General features: G+C 35.4%; 1 protein-coding gene across 2 annotated transcripts in view; it reads left to right on the top strand.

The window, feature by feature from the left end:
* Positions 1-19,961, top strand: part of ATP8A1 (ATPase phospholipid transporting 8A1) — a 121,814-nt gene extending 101,853 nt beyond the window's left edge. For both annotated transcript variants that reach the window (XM_063310654.1, XM_063310655.1), the window contains 6 exons: positions 1,941-1,997; positions 4,065-4,172; positions 9,416-9,504; positions 10,115-10,207; positions 14,523-14,614; positions 15,457-19,961. In XM_063310654.1, coding sequence (XP_063166724.1) covers positions 1,941-1,997; positions 4,065-4,172; positions 9,416-9,504; positions 10,115-10,207; positions 14,523-14,614; positions 15,457-15,554 — 537 coding nt within the window. In that variant the 3' untranslated portion in view covers positions 15,555-19,961. The remainder of the gene's footprint in view (positions 1-1,940; positions 1,998-4,064; positions 4,173-9,415; positions 9,505-10,114; positions 10,208-14,522; positions 14,615-15,456) is intronic.
* Positions 19,962-22,322: the final 2,361 nt, after the last annotated feature.

Here is a 22,322-nt window from a genome sequence, read left to right as displayed (position 1 = left end):
GAGATCCTTAGTTGCTTCCCAGATACCCCCCTTAGAACTGACCCTGACCTCAAATCCAAAGAATTGTGCTTCAGACTTTAAAATGTGATGTCCAGCACAACTTTTATTTTCTTCTAGACCAGGCTCTTTCCCCCAGTTTTAGTATGTCCAGCCTTACCCAGAGCAGCTACTTTGAAAAGCCAAATCACTTGATGTCACTTTTACATAACCGCAGTCCTCTGTTGATGAGCTAATTTCAGTCTAGTCAAAAGCATATGTTGAATGTGCTTGTTTTTTCTTACATTTCTTCATATGGCAAAACCTCTTGGTGTTCTGCCCCAGGTGACATATGCACATACATGGGTTGAGTTCATTTTTTTTACTCAGAAGCAAGGCTAACAGGCTTTATTTGCAACTGAACAAACACACACTCATTAGTTCCAGAATGTAAGTAACTTGCGTGCACTCAGTCCAAATCCAAAGGAGAAGGCAGAAGCATTGTCAAGTCACAGTCTGAGGTCCCAGAATCCAAACATGGTTCATCAGTCAGCCAGATTCCAAGGAGCAGAGTTCTCAGGCAAAAGGTTCAGGAGTCAAATGCATAGAGTTCTGACAAGTGAAGTAGTTGTTCCCTATAGAAAACTACTGGGCAGGGATGATTCTTAAATAGAACCCATGCCGAGTGCAGACAATCAAGTGTGGGCATGTCCTTGATGTGCAAGGAGCCATGGGGATCTCTTCTGTTCTGCTCTGCACTTGGCTGCATGTTTTAGGAGGAAGTCCCAAATCAGGCCTCTCATCTTCTGCTGCACCCAGCTGTCCTAAATGTTCCTCAGATATGTCAGCCTCAAGTGCCTGATTGCTAGGCTCCCCTTAAGTCCAGCGTTTGTCCAGGGCACCTTCAGCAGCTTATTCCACCTCAGTCTCAGACTGAGCTGGCCATCACCCATGCTCCTCATGCAATAATTAAATAGGACCTCCAAGGCAGTCTCAAGTCCATAGCCCACTCTGAAGTCAGTTTCAAATGAGTCAAGATAAATTGCTTCCTCCAGGTCTGTTTGTAGTTGAGAAGCCATTGCCCTCTCAATTACTTTACCCAACATGGGACATTAGAAACTAGCTGAAATTGTCTCACCTTAAAGGATCCCCTTCTGAATTCTTCAAAGGTGTAATAATTGCTTTCTTTAAACCAGCAGACAGCCTGCTTTCCCTCAGAGAGGCAATTGTGATATTAATTAGGCTTTCCTGATAACCTCCTGGGTAGAATTAAAAGTCAAGTGGGACAATTTTATTTTAGTCAATAACCACCATAAAACAGAGTCACTCAAACAAACAATGAATAAAAAGAAAGGAACTCAGCAGAGAATTTGCTCTCAGATGAAATCGTTGTTATGAATATATAATATTCTAACAATAGTGTTAACAATAATATTAAGGCTGTAATTATAAAGCTAAACTCATACTAATGTTTAAAAGTATGACATTTTAAGTGTACCTAAAGACCCTGGAGAGATTGTACTGACATTTGTCATCAAATATTGGAGCATCATTTCTCAATAATGTTTCACTTACCAGCAAAGTAACCAGTTGCATTATCCTTCAGATATGCTTAACATACATTAAACAAGAAATTAAAAAAAACAAAACTCCCTTCCAGTGTGCATAAGGCATGTTATCTGCCATGACATTATTGTATTATAGGTGCATGTAATGGAGCCTTAAGCTACTATTTTTCTTTTTCGTAAAGAAACTGGGTGCCAGCGTTTTATTGTGTGACGGCTTTTGGGGGGGGGGAATCTAAGAAATCTTCCAAGTTGGATTGGATATTGGATAAAATTTCTTAAATTATATATTCTCACACAAATGTAAGAATGTTAAAATGGCCTTTAATTTTGAAGCCTCATATTTCAATCTGAGTTAAACATATCTGGTAAAGAAAAGTAATTTCTCTCTTTTTTTAGTTTGTGGTAATAACTGTGTGTTTAAAAGCTGGATTAGAGACTTCATACTGGACTTTGGTAAGATATCTTTTAAAATATTATAAAGCAATAAATGATAGTGATTCATTCATTTCAATTTATTCAATGCACTGACAATTTTAATTCACTGGTGGGTGTTTTATTTGTTTATTTGAATTTACTGCAAATTACAGAGATACAATCTTTTATCTATATGCAAATCCTTACATGCACAAAGAAAAACAGTATGTGATTATAAGTCTTCCTCTTTTATATAGTACGGCTTGATGTCACATGGCAAACTCCTTAAAACTCTACTCAGATTCAGAAATATCTGGTACAGATTCTGTACCAATTAAAATGTTCTGACTAGACACAAGGGGAGCCCCACATAGTTAACATTACAGCAGTCAAGCCTGAAAGTTGCCAGTGTGTCCACCACAGTTTTATGGTCATTTTCTTCTAGGAAGGAATGTGGTTAGTGTATCAACTAAAACTGATAAAGGGCCCTGCTGGCTGTGGCTCCAATCTAGTATTCCAGAAATATTCGCAAACTGCATACTAGTTTCTTCTGGAGATCAGTTCGGTGTAGAATAAAGGGGATTGACTCCTATCTGGAATTATGAGCGCTGCCAGTGAGCACCTCTGTCTTGTCTTTATTCAATTTCAGTTTATTCTCTGTCATCCAAGCCAGTTCTGACTGTAGGCAGGCATTCGGGGAGCCATGTTATTTCCTGAAGGGGTTACAGAGACATAGATTTTGGTGTCATTGGTATATACAGGCATGCAGCTTCAGAACTGTGATACCTTCCAACACTTTCATTTAGGTATTGAAAAGCACTAGAGATAGAATGGAGCCCTGAGAGAGAACATATAATTGTTCCTGTTACTCTTCATGGCCTATATACAAGATGCTGATGAATTTCTACCTGCACAAATCAATGCTCTGGAACATTCTTTAACTGATTAGTACTGGCAGGAGTTCTACCCCTAAGTGCCCATTTAGTGCTAGCCCTTCAGTTCCTGTTTTACCACCACACTGGAAACTTTATGGAGACCATTCTCTCTGAGTTCTACTCTTGATGAACCTGCCTCTTTTATTTTATACTACTTACTAGGAAAAAAATATTGCTTTCACATTACCTGTTTTCCATTACCAAAACAAACCATAGATGTGCCAGAATCAATGACCTGCCCATGCACTTCCTTCTGGAAGTAGTATGGATTTAAACTGCATCACTTTGGATCCTCATAAGGCCTCTGTTCCGGAATGACACCACCCACCATCCAACATTTACTAACTCCATACTATCACAGTAAAGCAGTTGATGTTAAAGTCATTGACATCTAAGTTAGCCTCACTTTCAGAACTGAAATTCCCACCTGTTTATACAATAGTATTAACTCTGGCTAGATTACGTTTATTGTCAGCATCAGGACCTAAAAAAGTAAAAGGTCTAAATAATTTGGAGACAACCGAAGGATTGTAAGCACCACTGAGGTACAGTAAACAGCCTCTCAGATTACTAATCCCTGTAGTGATCACCACTACACCTTCACCTCTAGTTTGTTGTTGTTGATTCCTACGATAATAACTTCAACTGAGGCTGGCTGGGAAATTCTGAGAGTTGAACTGCACACATCTTAAAATTGCTGAGATTGAGAAACACTGGTTTACATCCAAAGCTAAATGTGTAAAATGTAAACAACTTTATGCTTATCAACATTGATATTTTAGAAAGTATACCTAGTATTGATATAAACTTCTTTATCTTTAAAGGTTTAAGTTATCTAAACATTAGAGTGTTAATCTCTAGTTAATATTGTATAAACACTACTGTATCCAAATAATATAATGTACTATTTGTGTTTTATAGTAATACAATAAAACAGTTTTAAAAATATGAAAGGAGAAGCCAGGCTATCTTTTGACATTTTCAGTGGGAACAAAATTTAAGTTAGACTTTAATGCATAATGTTTTTATAATAGATATATCTATTTCTAGGAAAGTATTTCCTTAGATATATATATATATAGAGAGAGAGATAAAGATATAGATAGATATAGATATAGATAAAACTGTTTTAGAGGTATTCATTTACTAACTGAGTTTCTTTCTTTTTCAGTTTAGTCATATAGCTATATGGGGCAGCATTGCACTCTGGGTAGTATTTTTTGGCATCTACTCTTCTTTATGGCCAGTCATTCCTATGGCACCAGACATGTCTGGGGAGGTAATGTTTTTTTTTAATTAACATATAAATATTTGCAAACATGCAGTATAATTTTTCTTTCAAACAAGAGATAATTTAAAACTTGTCAACAGTTCAGGAGTTCTCCTGGACAACCTCAGGTCATGGTAGTACTGACACCAAACTTTAAAAAAGTTTCAGAAAAGCATTTAAACAGAAACCTGATGAATCTTCTCTAGAGAATGATGTTGATAGTTAAAATTATTTTAGAATGCTCAAATGAGAACACAGTAAAAATAAACCAGGAGCATGTAATGGTACAAGACAGCTAATCAAAAAAGGCGAAAGAACATAAGTAAAAATGCATTTGCCAGAGATATGTATTGATGTTGATGCAAATGCTAATATAAAACAATATATATTTAGTATAATGTATATTTTAGCATACATAAAAAATACAACATTCAGTTTCAAATGCCATAGTTTTGCAGAAATCATTCAGTTTCTTTTAACATCCGTTTTAAAAACAGATATAGTTTATTTATTCATATTTTCTTTATCAAGTGTTCTTTTCCTACTCTTTTTCAATACAACAAAAATTATAACCAGTATGAAATGTATACATTATGCTATATTCCTAGAGAGTTCTGATTTTGATTAATTAGTTAGTACTCAAGACTCAAAATAATAATGTTATAAGCAGTAAAAATAAATCATTCCTCAAATCTTCTCAGTAAAATCCATCATCCAGTTAATCTAAAAATGTGAAGCACAATCAAAATTTAAAAATCCGCAGTGCAAAAAATGCAAAAAAAAAAAAAAAAAGTCCAACTCCACTTATTAGATGCCTATCTAAATAGGATCATTTTCATGACTTTATGAAAGACATGTGGGGGCTAAATGAACCTCATAGGATAAGCTGTTCCATACTGTCAGGACTGCCATTGAGATTTGCAGTCCATCTCTGAGTATGTAACCCTATTTAGTCATACTGTCATCATTTGCCCCCATGCTCTAGGAGCCTCTTCTGTCAATCTTCCAGCGCTCCTTGATAAACCAAGGACACACACACACACACAGATCAGCAATCACAGAGACACCACCCCTTGAGAATAAACTCAGCCAACACTCTTGTCATCTCTGAATTCTGGAGCTTAACCAGATGCATGGCAGAACTGCCTTACAGATCAATGGGAAAATCCACAAATGCCTTCAGGAAGCCTGAAGAGTTATCGTGTGCCTGGGATGCACCATCCTAATCAGTCTACTTCTGCAGAGATCAATTTCCATATTGACTGGAAAGTTAACTGACTGCAGCAAAGGACTTAGCACAGTGTCTTCCATCATGTGTTACCTGATCGTAAGTCTTAATATCTGAGAGTTTATATGTGCTGGGCCTGAGATGACCTGCGATAACCCCGTGGTTGCCATAGAAGGCCGTGGATTCCTGATCCCATCCATGGCATGGTGATTGAAATTTCCCAGCACTAACAGTTTGGGGGCTCCCAACATCAGCTCAGCTATGAGGCCCAAGAGTTTAGGCAGAGCTGCTGCTAAGCAGAATGGTGATTGGTACACCAGCATCACCCCAAGTTGTCCCTATAGCCCAGCTTCGTATATATGCACTCATATCGAGTCACCTGTGGACTGGCACATCTAGTCACTGTTATGGTCTCCTGAATTAGGGTTATCACGCTGTGTCCCTAACTTTAGCACTGCAGTTGCTGAAGCACTTTTGATTGATTGCAGATACATTCATTGCCAGCACAGCATTTTCTCAGTTTCTAGGAACAGCCTTTTCATGAAGCAGAAAGAGTTCACCTACAACACTCCATTTACAACCCCCAGAACTCTCCAGAGTGTGAAAAACTAAAGAATTCAAACTCATTTGGGTTTGTTTCTTTTTTTAGGGGGGGATTGTTAGCCTTTAAGCATTTGTAAGACTTAACAGTTCCTATTTTGGCCCTCAACACCCAAGCCCTAAAAAATAGGCTCCAACCATTTTGGTGAAGGCGTGATGTCACTGGCCATGCTCTGTGTGGCTTTTAGGCAAAGCAAGAGGAAGTGCAGCCCTCAGGTGAAAAAGCGGTTCCTCGTCCCTGCAGCTGAAAATCAGGAAAAGCAGTTTATCCTTTAACCATTTTTAAAAAAATAATTGAATCATCAGTGCATGTAATAATGATGCAAGACGATGATGGGATTCATAGCAGTTTGTATCGATTTATTTCATAAAGCTATGATGAAGTGCCAGCATTGGTCAGTGTTTCTTCCAAATATATCTGAGACCTCAATCTGGCCTAGATTTTTAAACTAGCAGGATTAAAGTAAGAAGTTCACTGTTAGTTCTAAGATAACAGCAAGGTCAAACCTTGTGGGATGAGGAGATTCTCTGGCTGTGGAACGTCTTATCTACTTGGTCATTTAAAGATACTGTAGCTTACATACAGTATATGCTGGTGATCATGTAATGTTCTCCATTTGGGCTGTGCAGAGCATTCAAAGGGCATTTAATGTATGCACACCACCTCTTCCAAGGCAGCTACCCCCCAGGGAAGATTTTTCAGGATTATCATACTTACATACATTTCTAATATATTTCTATAAATACCATTTGGTCACATATTAATGATATCTTTCAGCACTTTGATTAAATTCCTCCAATTAAATAGTTAAATGCTTCTTGTGTGTTTCTGAATGTCCATTTTCATACATAATAAATTAAGAGGGAGATTTTCATCTGTTAATATTTAACAGGTTCTAAAAACTTTCAGATCAATTGAGGCCAATTAATTGGAAATTTGTACTTTTCAGTTGTGCTTGGGGCCAAGCCACTATTTCAGCAGGTTCCGTTTGATTTCCCAAGGCCAAAAGGGGCAAGGGCAGAGAAGACTTGGCATAGGCTGCCGATGAATTTGTAAATCGCAAAAAGGCAGACAGAATCCATCCCCAGAACAGGCTGTCCCTGTGAGCACCATTGTCTAAACTGGATCGGTTTGCCATTTCCCAGCTGACCTGTCTATGTGCAGAGAGATGTGAAAAGTTAGAGACAAAAATGGTTCAACTGAGCCCAGAGGGAGCTTTCTTGCACAGAAAGGAAGGAAATACCTCAGTGGGATTGTATTTTTCTCCCTCTTCATCCAAATATACAAAGAAGCTTTCTGTCTTTAATGTGAATGTCAGCTTTAACTCTTTTAGTTTTGGATTAACTCTGCAAAGGGAAAAAATCTGACAGGCTTTCAAATATGATGCAGAAAAACGTTTTTCCCTTCAATTCACGTTGCTCATTTGTAAAGCCAAAGGCTGGACTGAGTGAATGGTAGGCGCCTGTGGTTCCTTCATTCATAGTTAGCATTACAATGGTCAGAATTAACATCCTGAGACCTACATTATCAATTCTGCTGTTTCACCAAGCAACTTTTAATACGGGGGGGGGGGGGGGCTTACACAAGGATAGCTCTTTGGTCATTTCCCTAACTTTAAAAAATCATTAAGAATCATTTAAAAAGAAAGGGATTCCATCTAAATTACCACTATTTTTGCCTTTATTTTTAATTCAGAAATCAACCCTGTTTATTATTTTCTTGCCTTGCTTTCTTTCATTAGAAGCTACATATCAAGTCAGCCTTTCTTCTTTAGTACTTATGCGATGTATTTAGAACAGTAAATGTTCTATTTTCTTTAATATGTTATGGATCTACTTCTACGAGCATCCTTCGTTTCTCTGTGCGTAATACTTAGATTTAATGACAAACAATAGCTCCCATTCCACCTGTAAAGTCACAAGTTCTTTTTTATAATTTACATGTGGGCAAAATAATTAACCTATTGTTATTTGAGGAAGGGCAAAGGAGCTATGTCCAGTCGGTAAACATTCAGTTAGATTTAAATGTGTTCTCAAGGCACAAAATACATCACAGCTACACAAGAGGGGGCACTAATTTCATTCCCTGCCCCATCTCCCCCTGCTCCCCCTGCCTTGGGAAAAAGGGTCCCTTGTCTCTCTGCAGTGACTTTGGGGCCCATGGGCTGCAGCTCGAGGGGATTAGCCAGCCCTCCCCTCTTCCAGGAGCATTTTTAGATCCAAGCTAGTGGCTTTTGAGGCATCATATATTGTTGCCATTCCCCAGAAGAGTTTTAAAGTTTTTAAAAGCTCCACATAGAGATTTCCTGTTTGTCATTTTATGAAATGGGATTTACATAGAATGACTTTGAACAACAGATACAATGCCAGAAACTAATTTCCAACATCTTCAATCAACAATTTATTTTAAATATTGTTTGTGTACTTCTATCATCAAGAAACCTGAAATTTCTGCTGCCATACATGTACATCTGGAGCTAATAAGAAATACGAACGCATGTAGGTAGCCCTGAGCCTCTAAATTACTTAAAATATCTTGGAAATTTCATTCATAAACTTCTGTTTTTAATAAAGAACTTAACTATTTTCAGATATTATAGCACCTTCACATAATCCATCTAATCAACTTCTCTGGAAAGTGATTAAAGAATTATGAAATGTAAATGAAAAACTGTCAGTTAACCAGCAACTGTTTTATAGATTTTATTCAGTATATTTTATACTACTTTATAGAATTTTTCAAGGCAGCGATATAAAACAGTAAAACAATATGATTGTTCTGTTCGGTGTAACAGAAATCATAATGAAAATTACATTGAAAATAACCCTAGAACAGAGATGAAGAACCTGTACCCAACAGGCTACCTACCCCCTCTCTTCCCAAAACAACATTTATGTATTGTTTCAGTTTCTAAAACGGCTTACTCACCAATGATTCTGGGTGGCTTACAAACTATTAAAAATGGCTGTCCTGAGGAAAATAATTACAACAGTGAAACATGTTCCAGAAGCCAATGGAAATTTTCCTATGAGCTTTAATGGCAAGTAGCCAGGTAAATTTTTCAGGAGGGAAAAAAAAATCTTCAAAGGTACACAAGTGTTCTTTTAGGTACAACCTCTAGGAAACCTGACTGTTCCCCCCACCAAAGGATAAATTGCTGCCCCCTCCACTTCTGGGAAATTCACACAGCGCCCGCCAGTAGTCTTCATCTTCAGGCAATGAAGTGCACCTCCAGCTGTGACCAGATTCTCCTTCAGCTAGGGAGAGCCACTTAGCTTCTCAGTCTCTGCAGGAAATACATGCATCCTTACTGACATTTTTACTGGGTGATTTATGAAGATTAGCCTTTCATGGTTATTTTATTTAACATCATTGCAAATGTTTCATTTTATATACATGTACATATTTTTTAAATCTATATAGGCAGTGATGTTATTCAGCTCCGGAGTCTTCTGGATGGGCTTATTAAGTATTCCAATGACAGCACTAATATTTGATGTAGTGTATAAAGTGTAAGTATGATACAATTAATATATGGGCCCCAAAATAATTAATCTGTCCATTTGTTAATTACCTAAAATTACTGTGCAGTTTCCACAGCTACTCAGAAAGAAATCCCATTAGTTCAACAGGATGTATTCCTAAGTAAGTACATTTAATGATGCAGTATAATTATTGGCATATCTGCTTAATTAAATACAAGCTCAGTTAGATTTACACATGTATAGAGAATTGATTCCTTAGTCTACTAAATTATGACCTACTTTCATAGATTGATTGGTTAGTTGAGATTGCTCTTCAGAAGGGAACAATGTATATACATAACGACTTTATAATATAATAAAATATCAAAACAAAAGCACATGTATACTGTATGAATAGAACACATCTTTGGAAAATCTTACTTCCTAGTTCCCAATGGTTACTCCTAGAAATGAATGTATAATCCGAGCTCTCTCTGGGCTGCTGAAGAAGTGGAATTTACATTCTTTCTTAAATAATACTATTGTGGGATTGAATTTAATGTTACTGGATTAAATTTCATTTTACACTGATATTTGCAGACAGATAAGACTTAGAATTTTAGAACAAATTAACTGAAAGCTTTAAAAATAATTTTAGAGTGAAGAGAGCAGCATTTAAGACCTTAGTAGATGAAGTTCAGGAGTTGGAAGCAAAATCTCAAGATCCAGGAGCTGTTGTTCATGGGAAAAGGTATATTATTATAAGTGATTTCACCAACATTGAAAATTAACATTCCATTTACGTGGCACAGAGATACTTTGTTTTTCCCTGATTTGACCTCATTGCTTTGAGTCTAAAATCAAAGTCATAAAGGTTTTTGAATTAATTTTGCTCATAAAATGAACCAAATATTGCTGTAGTAAAGCATTCTTTTGCATTGAATTAATTTAATATCCATTTTAACTAACTATGCAACTAGTTCAGCATGCTGAGAGTACCTTGGATTAACTGTAGCATCTCATATTGCATAGAGCAAGTTAAGGAGCATTATTTCTACCAACAGTTAATTGTGAAATGTATATTTCAGTGGGCATGGAGGGGGGGGAAGTAGTTCAATCCTTAATAAGAAGAGAAGCAGCTGTTGAAAACAAGGGACTTCAAATGGCTGCAGATACAGCTGTTGCAAAACAAGGATGCCTTTGAATATACCTGAAGATTAGCTTCTGCTTGGGAGTAGCCCTTTACCTTGTGAATTTAACTGTTTTTGTAACATCTAAATTCAACTCTTTTTTCCTTTCCTCTACTATTACTTCCTCCCCTTGCTTCATTTCCATGTAGTTTTGTTCTCCCCTATCTCTTGGCTTCCTCTCCTAGAGTAGTTACCCTTCCTCTTATCCCATGACTCTCCTGTTTGTTTTTCTTTTTATTTGCTATTTCTGCTGGATTAAGGGAGGGAAATGTCTCTGTGTATACGTACTTGTGTGTTTCTTGGTTTGTGTGAGAGAATGGTCCATATATCCAGATGAGAATTGATTTTATAAGAAGTACCTTATTTTATGGGTAGCTAATTCTAATTAGTAGTTATTAATTTAGTTAATATGATATTACTGGAAAATTATTAAAAGATCCCACCCCAGTTCTGAAGTGTAACTTTTAGTAGCTGCATGTACATTTAGGATACCAGATCTGAGTTTAAAAATCCAAATAACAGTAGATGCCACCATGTGGCTCCCTGGAGTTTTCTGGCTCTACATATATATGCACACATTTAAATAACTCACATGCATAATTTTAATACGGAGGGAAAAGTCTTCAGAATTTATTTGACCTGGAGCTAGGAGCTCTAAGCTGACAAAGTGGAGAGGTTAAACATTAGATAGGATTTTTGTCTGTATTTGTAGTTTTTCTGTCTACAGTATTCTTTCTTGAAGGAGTAAATTATCTTCAATTCAGAAATGACTTTCAGATACAGATACACTGTAGATATTTTCTTCTACTGGAAATTGTTGTGAACAGTAATACTTCAGTGTGATATAATGGTTAAGATGGTAGACTAAGATCTAAGGACCCAAGTTCAAGTTCATATCAGCCATGGAAACTCACCAGGTGACTCTGGGCCAATCATTCTCATCATGACATCAAGTTCTCTGAAAAAGTATTCACACCTTTTAGGAGTTTCTGAATTTCTGTGTATTATTGCCACTGAATGTTACTAGAGTTTCATGTAGCCCTATTCTATATAAAAAGAATCTTGAGTGAACAAGTAACATAAAAGTTTAGTGTTTGTTACATTTATTTTGAACTTGAGCCGGTTGTGTGAATATCTCATTGAACAATCAGAGCTGATTCAGCCAACCCTGTGTTATATAAACCTCACAAACTTGGCTCCCCCCATCATAGTGAAGTTCTCACATACAGACTCCAGAGGCATGTTACACTGTGCTAAAAAAAAAAAAAAATGTCACTGATGGGTGGAAAAGATTACAAACGATTTCCAAAGCTCTGGAGCTACCTACAGTGATCAACAGTTAGACACAAATCTTGAAATGGAGATTTGGCACAATATTAAATCTTCCCAAGAGTGGTTATCCTATCAAAAATCACTCTGAGAACTGCCTAAATGTCCAGGAAGTTTCAAAGAACCCTAGGGATCGGCAGTCCTTCTTTGCCTTGGCTGAAGTTAGCATTCATTACCACCAGAAGAACACTGCATAAAAATGAGATTCACGAGAGAGTAGAAGAGCAGAAGCTGTGGCCCATGCTGTACTAAGAAGAACCTTGATAATTCATCTCAGGTTTGCCAAAAAGCAGCTGGATGACCCTTCAGATTCCTGGAGAATATTCTGTGGACAAAAGTGGAACTCTTTGGACTATATAGGTATTATGACTAGAAGAAACCAAACACAGTATTCTGCAATAAGGACCTCATGCCAGCTGTCAGGCATGGAGGTGATAGTGTCATGGATTCAGATGCATTGCTCGCTGAGGGCCTGGGCAACTTGCCATCATTAAAAGAAGCATGAATTTTGTTTTGTATAATGAATCCAGTGTTTAGAACTGTCCCATCCAAGACCAGACCTAAACCATAGAAATGTGGCAAGATCGGAACCAAGCAATTCATGCTCAACAATTGTCAAGTGCTACTATGTTGAAGCAGTTTGTCCTGGAGGAATGGGCTAACATTTCTGTACTGTGATGTAACAGCAATCACCAATTACAGGAAGCCCTTGATAGCAGTTATTGCAACTAAAGGTTGGGCAATCAGTTACTGTATCTAAGGGGGCAATTGCCTTTTCACACTGACACAATGTATGGAGGATTACTTCATTTAGGAAAGAAATGAAACAGGTATCAAACTCAGATTCCCTTTCTATATCAGCAGAACTCACATGGCAAAGATACAGACAAATTCAGAAAATCCCAAAGGGGGATATGCTGTTTCACAGAATTGTACCTCACAGAGTTGTATCTGTGCAGATAAAATGGCGACAACCAAATAAGTTGCCTTGGGATCCTGGAGGAAAGGTAGGATGTAACAAAATAACAACAACAACAACAATGGTAACAGCTATAACTACTACATATCATTTCACATCATTCTCACACGTTTCTTGCTATTTCTCTGACAGTAAATGAGAAATTAAATTAATAAATCACACATTTAAAAACTGACCATCCTTTGAATTTGCCTTTCTTAACTCAATTAAGACAATAATTATTTCTTTAACATATAATTCAAATTGATGGTACTTGGATGATACTCTATAATTAAATACTATTTATCACCTGAATACCTTTAACTCTCCTCCTAATCCTTTACAAGATTAGGTTCACTACACACACAATACAGGTATCACTGTGTTGCAGCAGTTAGGGGGCTTGCACATGTGTTTTCAAAATGTGTGCTTATTTTCATCTACAGATGCAGGGTTTTGTAGTTCTTTTTGTTCTTTACAACTCTCAGTGGAATGTTGCAAAGAAATGATCTAAAGGAGGTAAGGGATCTGGCTGGCAATTGTTTTAAAACTAAACAGAAAGGGACCAAATTTGGTGTGGAGAGAGAAGCCAAGGGGGAAAAAACTGAGCTTGAAAATGTGGCTTGCAGAGAAAAAACATCCCCCAAGGCATCCCTCTGGGAGAGGCAGGTGTGCACAGCTTGAAATGTTGCCAGTTCCTCCTTTCTGCCCCCTTTCTCAATCACATGACCTAGAACAACACTCTTGTTAAGGGGATGGAAAGAAGTCCTGAAGCCACGCTGGGCATGCTTTCCCTCGTTTGTTTCTGTATTTTGATGGCTTAGGGCTAAATCCAGCCTGTGTTTAGATGCTCGGTCACTCAGTGAAGTTTGTTTTCCCTTTTTCCATTTTGCGACTCTTTGTGACCTTCCCCCCACCCCCAGCTTCACCCAGAGAATTCAGGAATCCATCACACAAATTTGACAGTGACAGGGGGTAGATGCAAACGATGCGACAAGAATGCATTGGCATGAACTGTCCAAAATTAGTTCTCTCTCTAGTTCACTTGTTGATGCCTCCCTGCCAGCAATGTGAAAACAGTTAGTTGCAGCACTGCTGATTAAGTCATAACATTCAAATGTTTAAGATAACATTAATGAAGTCTGATTTATATAGTTAGATCTTCAACCAGAAAGGTATTTACATCCTACTATAAAATATACTAAAAGTTTATGCCTTAAATTAGTTTTGAGGCTACATCTACAACACTGATTTAAATCATAAAGTAAACAAAAATAATAATCACATTTCCAGTTACAATGCTTTTTAAGAGCCTGATCATTGTGAAATACAGTAATAGTAATAGAAATGTTTTACTGGCTTTGTAAATAGGAACTTAAACCAAACATCTCCTGAAATAGAGTTGCCAATAAATAATTCCACTTACATTCCCTTCCTATGAATAGCTACTCAGATTCTATTAATTTCAAGTGTGTGATTGCTGCCATTGTTCATTTTCTATATTCTGTTCAATAGTCATTGTTGCAGACTGGATTCCCCCCTCCTCCCAATTTTAGTGCATTTCATAAATTTGTCACTTTTTTTCCTAGCTTAACTGAAAGAGCTCAGCTATTGAAAAATGTCTTTAAGAAAAACCATCTCAACTTGTACCACTCTGAATCTTTGCAACAAAACTTGCTTCGTAAGTATATGAGATATGCAAGAAATCAACACAAGTTCAAAAGATACAAATAATAGCAAAGTCATTAGATGTGATTCTTATTAGAAATTTCCTCACACAGTGATTATCTCCTATATTATTCTAAGAATTCATCTGTCTACTACAGTATAGCTGATTTTCAGTTCCATTGAAGATTTAAAAGTGAAAAAGCAAAATACAAATATTTCAAATAAATGAAAGAAAAATAAATGAATGAAATTTAAAAAAAAAAATCAGTTTTACAGAGAATTAATCTCATAATCTATGATTATATGGCTAAGGGGCTAATTACATAAAAGAGTAAAAGCTAAAGTAAAAAAAGATTGAGAAATTCAAAAGTGCCTTGCATTCAACAAGGTGGTCTCTCTGAAATCTGCTAATTCTCCTCACCTTCACCACATCTCACATGGATACCGAGTGTCTGTTGACCTTCATGAGCAGTTTGGATGCTACAATAATAGCTTTTTGCATCAACAAACCTCTACTTGGGCTAGATCTGATCTAAAATGGGTAAAATGTCATGGCACTAATTCCTTCGTAGAATTTGGTTTTAAAAGAACATAAACTTTAATCACAGTTGTTTTCATCATGTCATCTGTTACCAATGGGTGTAATAAATGTTCTTCTATATACTGTTTGGAAACTCCGTATTCATGGCTTGCAAAATCTTTTTATCCTTTCATTCCTTATTCTATGCAAGCCCTCAGTGCTAACCTCAACAATACGTTTCTCAGTATTTCATTTCAGTGATTCTTCAAAAACATTTAAAGAACATTAGAATTATCACCGTTATTTCTCATTTCAATTTAACTCTATACTTCCAGATGGATACGCTTTCTCACAAGATGAAAATGGAATCGTTTCACAGTCTGAAGTCATAAGAGCATATGATACAACAAAACAGAGACCTGAGGAATGGTGAAGGACAACGTCACAGAGTTCCAGTATTTGCCATACTAAGGCACGTTAATACGTATTTCCTGCATCTGCAAACATGGTCCAGTAACAAGATTAGAGGGAGTTGTTTGTTGTTACTCTTGTTTCTTGAAGTTCACATATTGAGTAGACATAATCACTGTGCAACTATACTCTAATACACCATCTCTAAAAATTTTCAAAAGTTACTTGGATTTTGTAAACAGATACTGATAATTACCTGCAGCCTTTTCAAACAGCTTATTTACAGTGAAGATGAGTACTGTTTCTGTGCATAGAGAGATAGATAAAGATACATCTTGAATATAACGAACAACCAGATTGCTCAACATACTGTACATTGAGAAGCATAGCCTTTGCAAAGGTGTATACATGGTAAAATTACGAAATAATGAGCCTTTGATTTCCACAAGTGCTAAAGAACCATTTTAATTACCTTAATTCATGTAACGAAGAAAGATTTCAAAGCAAGGTATTAACAAGGAATGGTGTCGGATGAGCTTGTTTGCCAAAGAAGTTCCATATTCTTCATTTTAGTCATCATTTGTAGAGATAAAGGATAGTGATAGCAATGGTGTCTGATGTCAGAATTGCATGTTTGATACTCTGTACTTGAAAAGTTTTACAATAATATGAAAACTGATATAATTTGATTTTTATTGCATTTATTTCAATCTGTGGTTATTTTCACCTTTGGCCTTACAGAAGCTTTTCTTTTCTCTTTCATGTTCCTTTAACAGAATGTGTACATTTAACACAACATTCATTTTCTCTGTCAGGAGTATGTGTCTTTGAGACTTGTTACCTGCTTAAGAATCCTGATTTGGTGACATTTGTGTGCAAGATTGAGCTGCATTTAAGATGTTCCTTTGCCACTCTCCCTGTACATATAATCAGAACTTTCATTTTAAAAAGCAATGGTTACTTGTTGGGGTTGGCAGAGAGAAAAAGATGGTGCCTTAACTAAGTTTCCTGTTTCCCAAACAGGCATGAACACTGTCAGAAAAGAAAGAGCCAACTATATTATTGACTGTTCAGATGTAGTTCAAGACCATGGTGCACTGCATCCATCCCATATGGATACATATGTATAGGCCCCATAAAGAGAACCCAAACCAGAATTTTGTCATATTTACAGAAGCCAGAGACAGATTGTCCTTAGTGGATTGGGGTGGAGGTGTGCTTGAAAATACAGATTTTATTTACAGAACATTTTATGTATAAATTAGTTGACTATAAAGTAATTTACTTTGTTAATTGGTATTATTTTAAAAAAAGGAATAGATATTATCAGCTTAGTACTATACTATACATTTAGTTTGCACTATGAAACAGTTTATTTTTGGTATTCAATATATTCTGTACATTCCCAAAATTGATTTAAATTAGAGCATGCTAAAGTTTGAGGATTTAAAATAAGATTTGTGTGTTTTAAATAAAAAACATTTTCTAACCAGTAATGTAAAACTACCCTTCTCATTAACTTAAATGTTTTGATTAAATGTTTTTAAATATGTCATTTTGTAAAATCAGAATGAAAAAGACTAATATTAAATTGCAAAGTCATTTTTCCACTATGCGTATTAAAAGCCATTTCAATTTGTCTATAATATATTTTATATAGACAGTTCCATGTCTGATTTCTGTGACATGTGCAATTTGTTTACCTATCTATAGACAAGGATAAAAATTATGGGAAATTCAATATTTGTTGGTTGTGTTTCTACACTAAATCCATTTTTAAAAAGTAATGTGTAATAGAAACACTATTTATTAAATATTGCATATACCCATTAAATATTTCATATATTTATGAGTTAAGTATACAGTCTTTCATACTTATTTCAAAACTGTGCTCATAGTATAAAGTTCTTTTTCTCTGGCTAAGCAGAAAATAAGGAGTCAATAAAGTCTCTCGCTAAAAAGAACTCTACTTCTAATCTTGCAGCCTGAAATTGCCTTAGGGAAGCTATTTCTGGCATAGATAATTAATAAACCAATGAGAGCCAAATAAATTGACCTACTATGCACACATACACCCACACATGCACACTGTCACAAATGCACAATTAAGGGCATCTTCAAAAACCTGGATTATTGCTTTATATTATCTGTGGCTTATCCATCACAAAAGATTTCTGAAGCAAATTATTAAAAACACTAGCATACTTACAGTACAGTTTTAAGCAGTATATATTTCTTTTAGAATCAAAAAATAAAATCAGATGATAATTAAGCAGAAACTGAATAACATATCCCACTGGTTGCTTATGACCCTATGCAAGCTTTTATGGACTCTGACAGAGGGAATCTTTAGTTCCGCCAGCAAGCACATACATGATACGCATAATACTACATATAGGTGGAAGCAGGTGTCAACCCCTGCTCCATTTCTAATGGCATGAAAGAACTGTTTTGCATGCAATTTACCTAAAATAGTGATCTGCATGCAGAGACTTGTTTCTATAGGCAGGGGATCCTGTTTTCTCATACAGATTGTCCTTGGTGAATCAAGATGAAGGCATAAATCTTGCATTAACTAGAATTCAGAAATGAACGTTCCACAATTGCCTAGCCTTACAAAAATGGTAGAGAATATTCATTGCCAGTTATTATATATTACATTTTTATTTTAAATGTGCCACTTTATTCAAGGATCCAGACCTTGGTTTTTCATTTTCTCCCATTTCTTACCATCTAGGAAAGAAGAAAAAACTTCTTCACACATTTGATGTAATATTTGTTTAACAGCAATCTGTGTTCTGAGAATGCGCTTTATAAAGTGAATGGGAGGATTATGTATTTGTACTGTACTGTCTTTAATGGTATAGAAATGTTTTCATTTAAAGACAAATTTTCAGCTTTCTAAAGAATATAAACCCAAGTAAACTAGAACTGTTGAACAAAAGTCAGGATGTACAAAGCATATGTAATTTGCAAACCTATACCCTTCATTTAAAAAAAGGCTTTAAAAGTGATTTATTACACTATAATATAGAAATATATATTATAATATAATATATATTTAGGGATGTTGGTTGATATGCATATGTTATTCAAAACTTTTTTTAGATTAAACTATTTTGTTCTGAAGTGGTAAAAATTACATTTTTCTTAGTACCTGCATTAAGGAAATTGTATATTATGTGCATATTACGTGTTGTGCAATATTTATGTTAAGGTTAAAAATAATCATCGTTGAAAGAATCTGGTACCATTCAGAAATCAAAAGAATGTCTATACCTGTGTATTATTTTTAATTAAATAATTGTAAGAATGTGGCACTATTTAAACAGAAAATCAACCAATTGGATACACTTTGTGAAGCCATAAGTAGTCATGTTTTCTTAGGTTAGACTTATTTACAAAAAGAAATTTTAATAAAATTAAATACTAGTAGTTCAAAAACCTTTTTAGTTGTATAACAATAGAGGAAATGTTTTTAAAAATATAATACAATATCTCATGGGAAGACATCCTTTTTTTTTATCAATTAATGTTAAATTAATTACTTGCTTGACAATTGGACTATGTGACCTTTTTTCCCCTACTGATTTATGTATTGTAGAAAAGCAGTTGTTTTGGTTAAGTTTTAGTAATCTGTCTGCATGTCACAGTGTGAATCTGAACTGATGCATGATTGTGCTGTAAAGCTCATTATTTCTTTGTTAGCTGAAACAGGCATCAACATTTATATGTTTGGTAAGCAAAAGTGAAGTGTTGGGTAAACAACTGGATTGCCAACTTCATTTTGTTAGTATGGAACGTCAACTCAAAAGCAACTACACAGTGAAAGCATTCTAAAATATGTGCAAGGCCCAAGAAACTGATTGAATTAGTCAATAAATTATGGTGAAAATAAACAGTGATGTATCTACTTGCTTTATAAGTTGTTTCAACACATACTTTTGCATCCATTTAATATTTTGTAATTGCAAAACTGTGACCCAGATGTGTAAAAGCTAAATCATGTTTCCGTGTTGTTGTTTTTCTTGTTCTACGATTTAAGCCATAATGCACTGACTTGGTTTTCTGCTGCAATTTTCATGAAATGTTCATAAAAAATAGGCACTATATAATATTTAGGACTGCATTCAAGGTAAGGTAGGATTTTCCAGCTCCCCTAAATCATTACTGCTGAAACTACTGTGGAAATTGTGAAGCTGCATGAATGGAGAGATTTTTGACTCAGTGTTTATGGTAGTTTTCTCAGGTTTAGTTTTAAATGGATGTTAAATGCACTGTTTTATAATGTTATTAAATTTTAATAATATATTCACTTCTATGCAGTGTTACATGTCATTGGCATTTGGTGAATGTGCATGTTCTGAACTGCAAATTTTAATTGTTTTGTCTTCTAATTGTTAAAAAATAAACCTTACCATTACGTATACTCTGCTGTTTATCTGTGTCTTAAATGTATAATGATGTCTTAGTAATTTATTTCAGTGATGTAGCCAACAAATCTGAAATACTGTATGACTAACATATTCAAATACATCATGAAAGCTTGTAAGACTATGAGACATACCATATCCATTTTCTAATCAAAATATATCCCTGTTAAACTTTAAAGGTAGTTGGTTAGCACAGTTCAAATCATTAGAGAAAGGAACTAGGTGATAAACCCATTTTGTATTGCTAAATTGGCCATTAATAATTTCCTTGATAACTATACTTCGTACCTTTTTTTCTCTTAGTATGAGAAAGGTGCTCATCAGAAACAATAAAAACGTATTAAGGAGAGGGAGGGGAAAAGCAGAATAATTAAACATAGGTCTCAACTGTTACATGAGAAACTAAAGGTTCATTTGTGAGACCGGATGGAAATACCACCCCATTTAACAAAGTAAAAGCAGCCATGGAAGAATGATTTTTTTTAATGCTGAGTCCACATAGAGGAACAACCATTTGTTAAACTATACCTGAACAGTTATATACAGCAGACACGTGTGTTACCCAATTTCTATAGAATCAAACTGAAAAATCACTTTTAGAAGATACAGCAAAACCATTGAAAAATAAATGACACTATGAATGTAATCAAAATTGATTTCATATTTTCTCAAAGACATGTTTACATACATAGGCAGATCCCATGAAAACAATTTATAATTTTTCTGCCCCACCCACCCAAAGAATTTTTGTTAATATCTGTTGGGTTATTGAAGATACACCAATTAAATGACAACACAATTTTTCATCCAGAATTATACTAGATTAGAATAACAACAGGTAACAATTAAATACACATTTGTTTTGTCTGACAAGTTTAACGCTACTGAAGGAATGAGTAATTTAAATCAGATATAAAATTGTGTATGTCCCTGTTCAGTATTTTGCTGCAACTCTATTTAGGGAACTGTATTGTTCGGCCACATCCTTTGGAATCAGCAAGTAAAATGTTATCTCCCACATATGCCTATTATATTTGAGGTTTAAATCCAACAGTTATTCCTGTGCATGTTTAATCTTATATGCATTTATTCAGGAAATGAATTCAGTAAGAGTTACTTCTTGGTAAGCATTTGTAGAATTACATCTGAAATAAAATCAGTGCTGTTAGAAAGATCTGTTCACTATACTTCTAATTCCAGAAATGTATTAGACTGTTGCTTCTTATAGCTGTTTCACTGCTCTTGCAATAAGCAATTTAAAGGTCCTGTCTGTTCCAAAATTTGTACTCCTATTTTCCCATTTGAAAAGTCACAATCTAGTTTGTTTACAGACAAATATAAAACTCAATTGCTGTTTGGAATGGCTGTCAAACCATCTTGAATATCTCTATACAGTGAAAGTTAAGAATTGTTTGTGTTCACTAGCCACATGCTAGAAGGGTTATTTTTGAGAACATTGCTCTTGCAGTAAAATGATGCATTATTTTTTACTTCTAAAATTGAAAAAACAATCAGGCCACTATTGAACTATTTTTGCAAAATATAATTGCTGCCAAAATTCAAAACTCCATAGCAAATTAAATTCTGGATATCACTAAAATGGGTCAGGTGACAAATTAATTATATCAAAGAATGATTAATCTTACTGTGATATTCCCATTCCAGCATTAAAAAAAAAAGGCTCACATAACCAAGCAACATCAAATTTGTTAGTTTATATGCCACCCATCCCTGAAGGCCCTGAGCAGCTAAAAACCAGAAACATAATTGAGCAAAAAAAAAAAAAGAAAACCTCTAGGAAATAATAAATTTTAGGGAATGATGTCCTCCTTCAGATCCAGGTGGTTCCCACCCAGATGCCATTCCAGAAAGCCATAAAGACCTAGCTGTCCTCCTTGGAGTAGGGTAGATGGAGCCCCTTCTTAGATGTGTTGTACATTTGTATGTTTTGATATTAGTGGTCTGGATTTGCCATTTTGTGTATATCCCTTATTGTATCTTTAAAATTGTATTTTGCATGTTTCTGGAGTCAGGTGGCACCGAAGCCAATTTAAACAAATCAATAAACCACCCATAAAATAAACCACAGTATCAAAAATGTATCAAAAATGTACAAAAACATGCACCTGCCAAATTAAAATGTCCAATTACTGTATGCCCTCTTCCTGTGTTTGATAGACCAGTTATTAACTGATCTCCTAAAACTCAGAAGGAAAGAAGCAGGCTGGATCTCCATGGCGAGGGAATTCTGAGTATAGAAGTGGCAGTCGAATATGCCCACTTAGTCAGATTGCATTCTCATATAGACAGTTGACCCTATTCAATCTGACCTAGTAAGTTTAGAATAGAAGGTGGTT

Source organism: Candoia aspera, chromosome 8 (genome assembly GCF_035149785.1).
Source record: "Candoia aspera isolate rCanAsp1 chromosome 8, rCanAsp1.hap2, whole genome shotgun sequence".
In the NCBI taxonomy this organism is placed as follows: domain Eukaryota; kingdom Metazoa; phylum Chordata; class Lepidosauria; order Squamata; family Boidae; genus Candoia; species Candoia aspera.
Note: the sequence above shows the minus strand (reverse complement) of the source record. Positions and strands in the feature narration are given on the sequence as shown.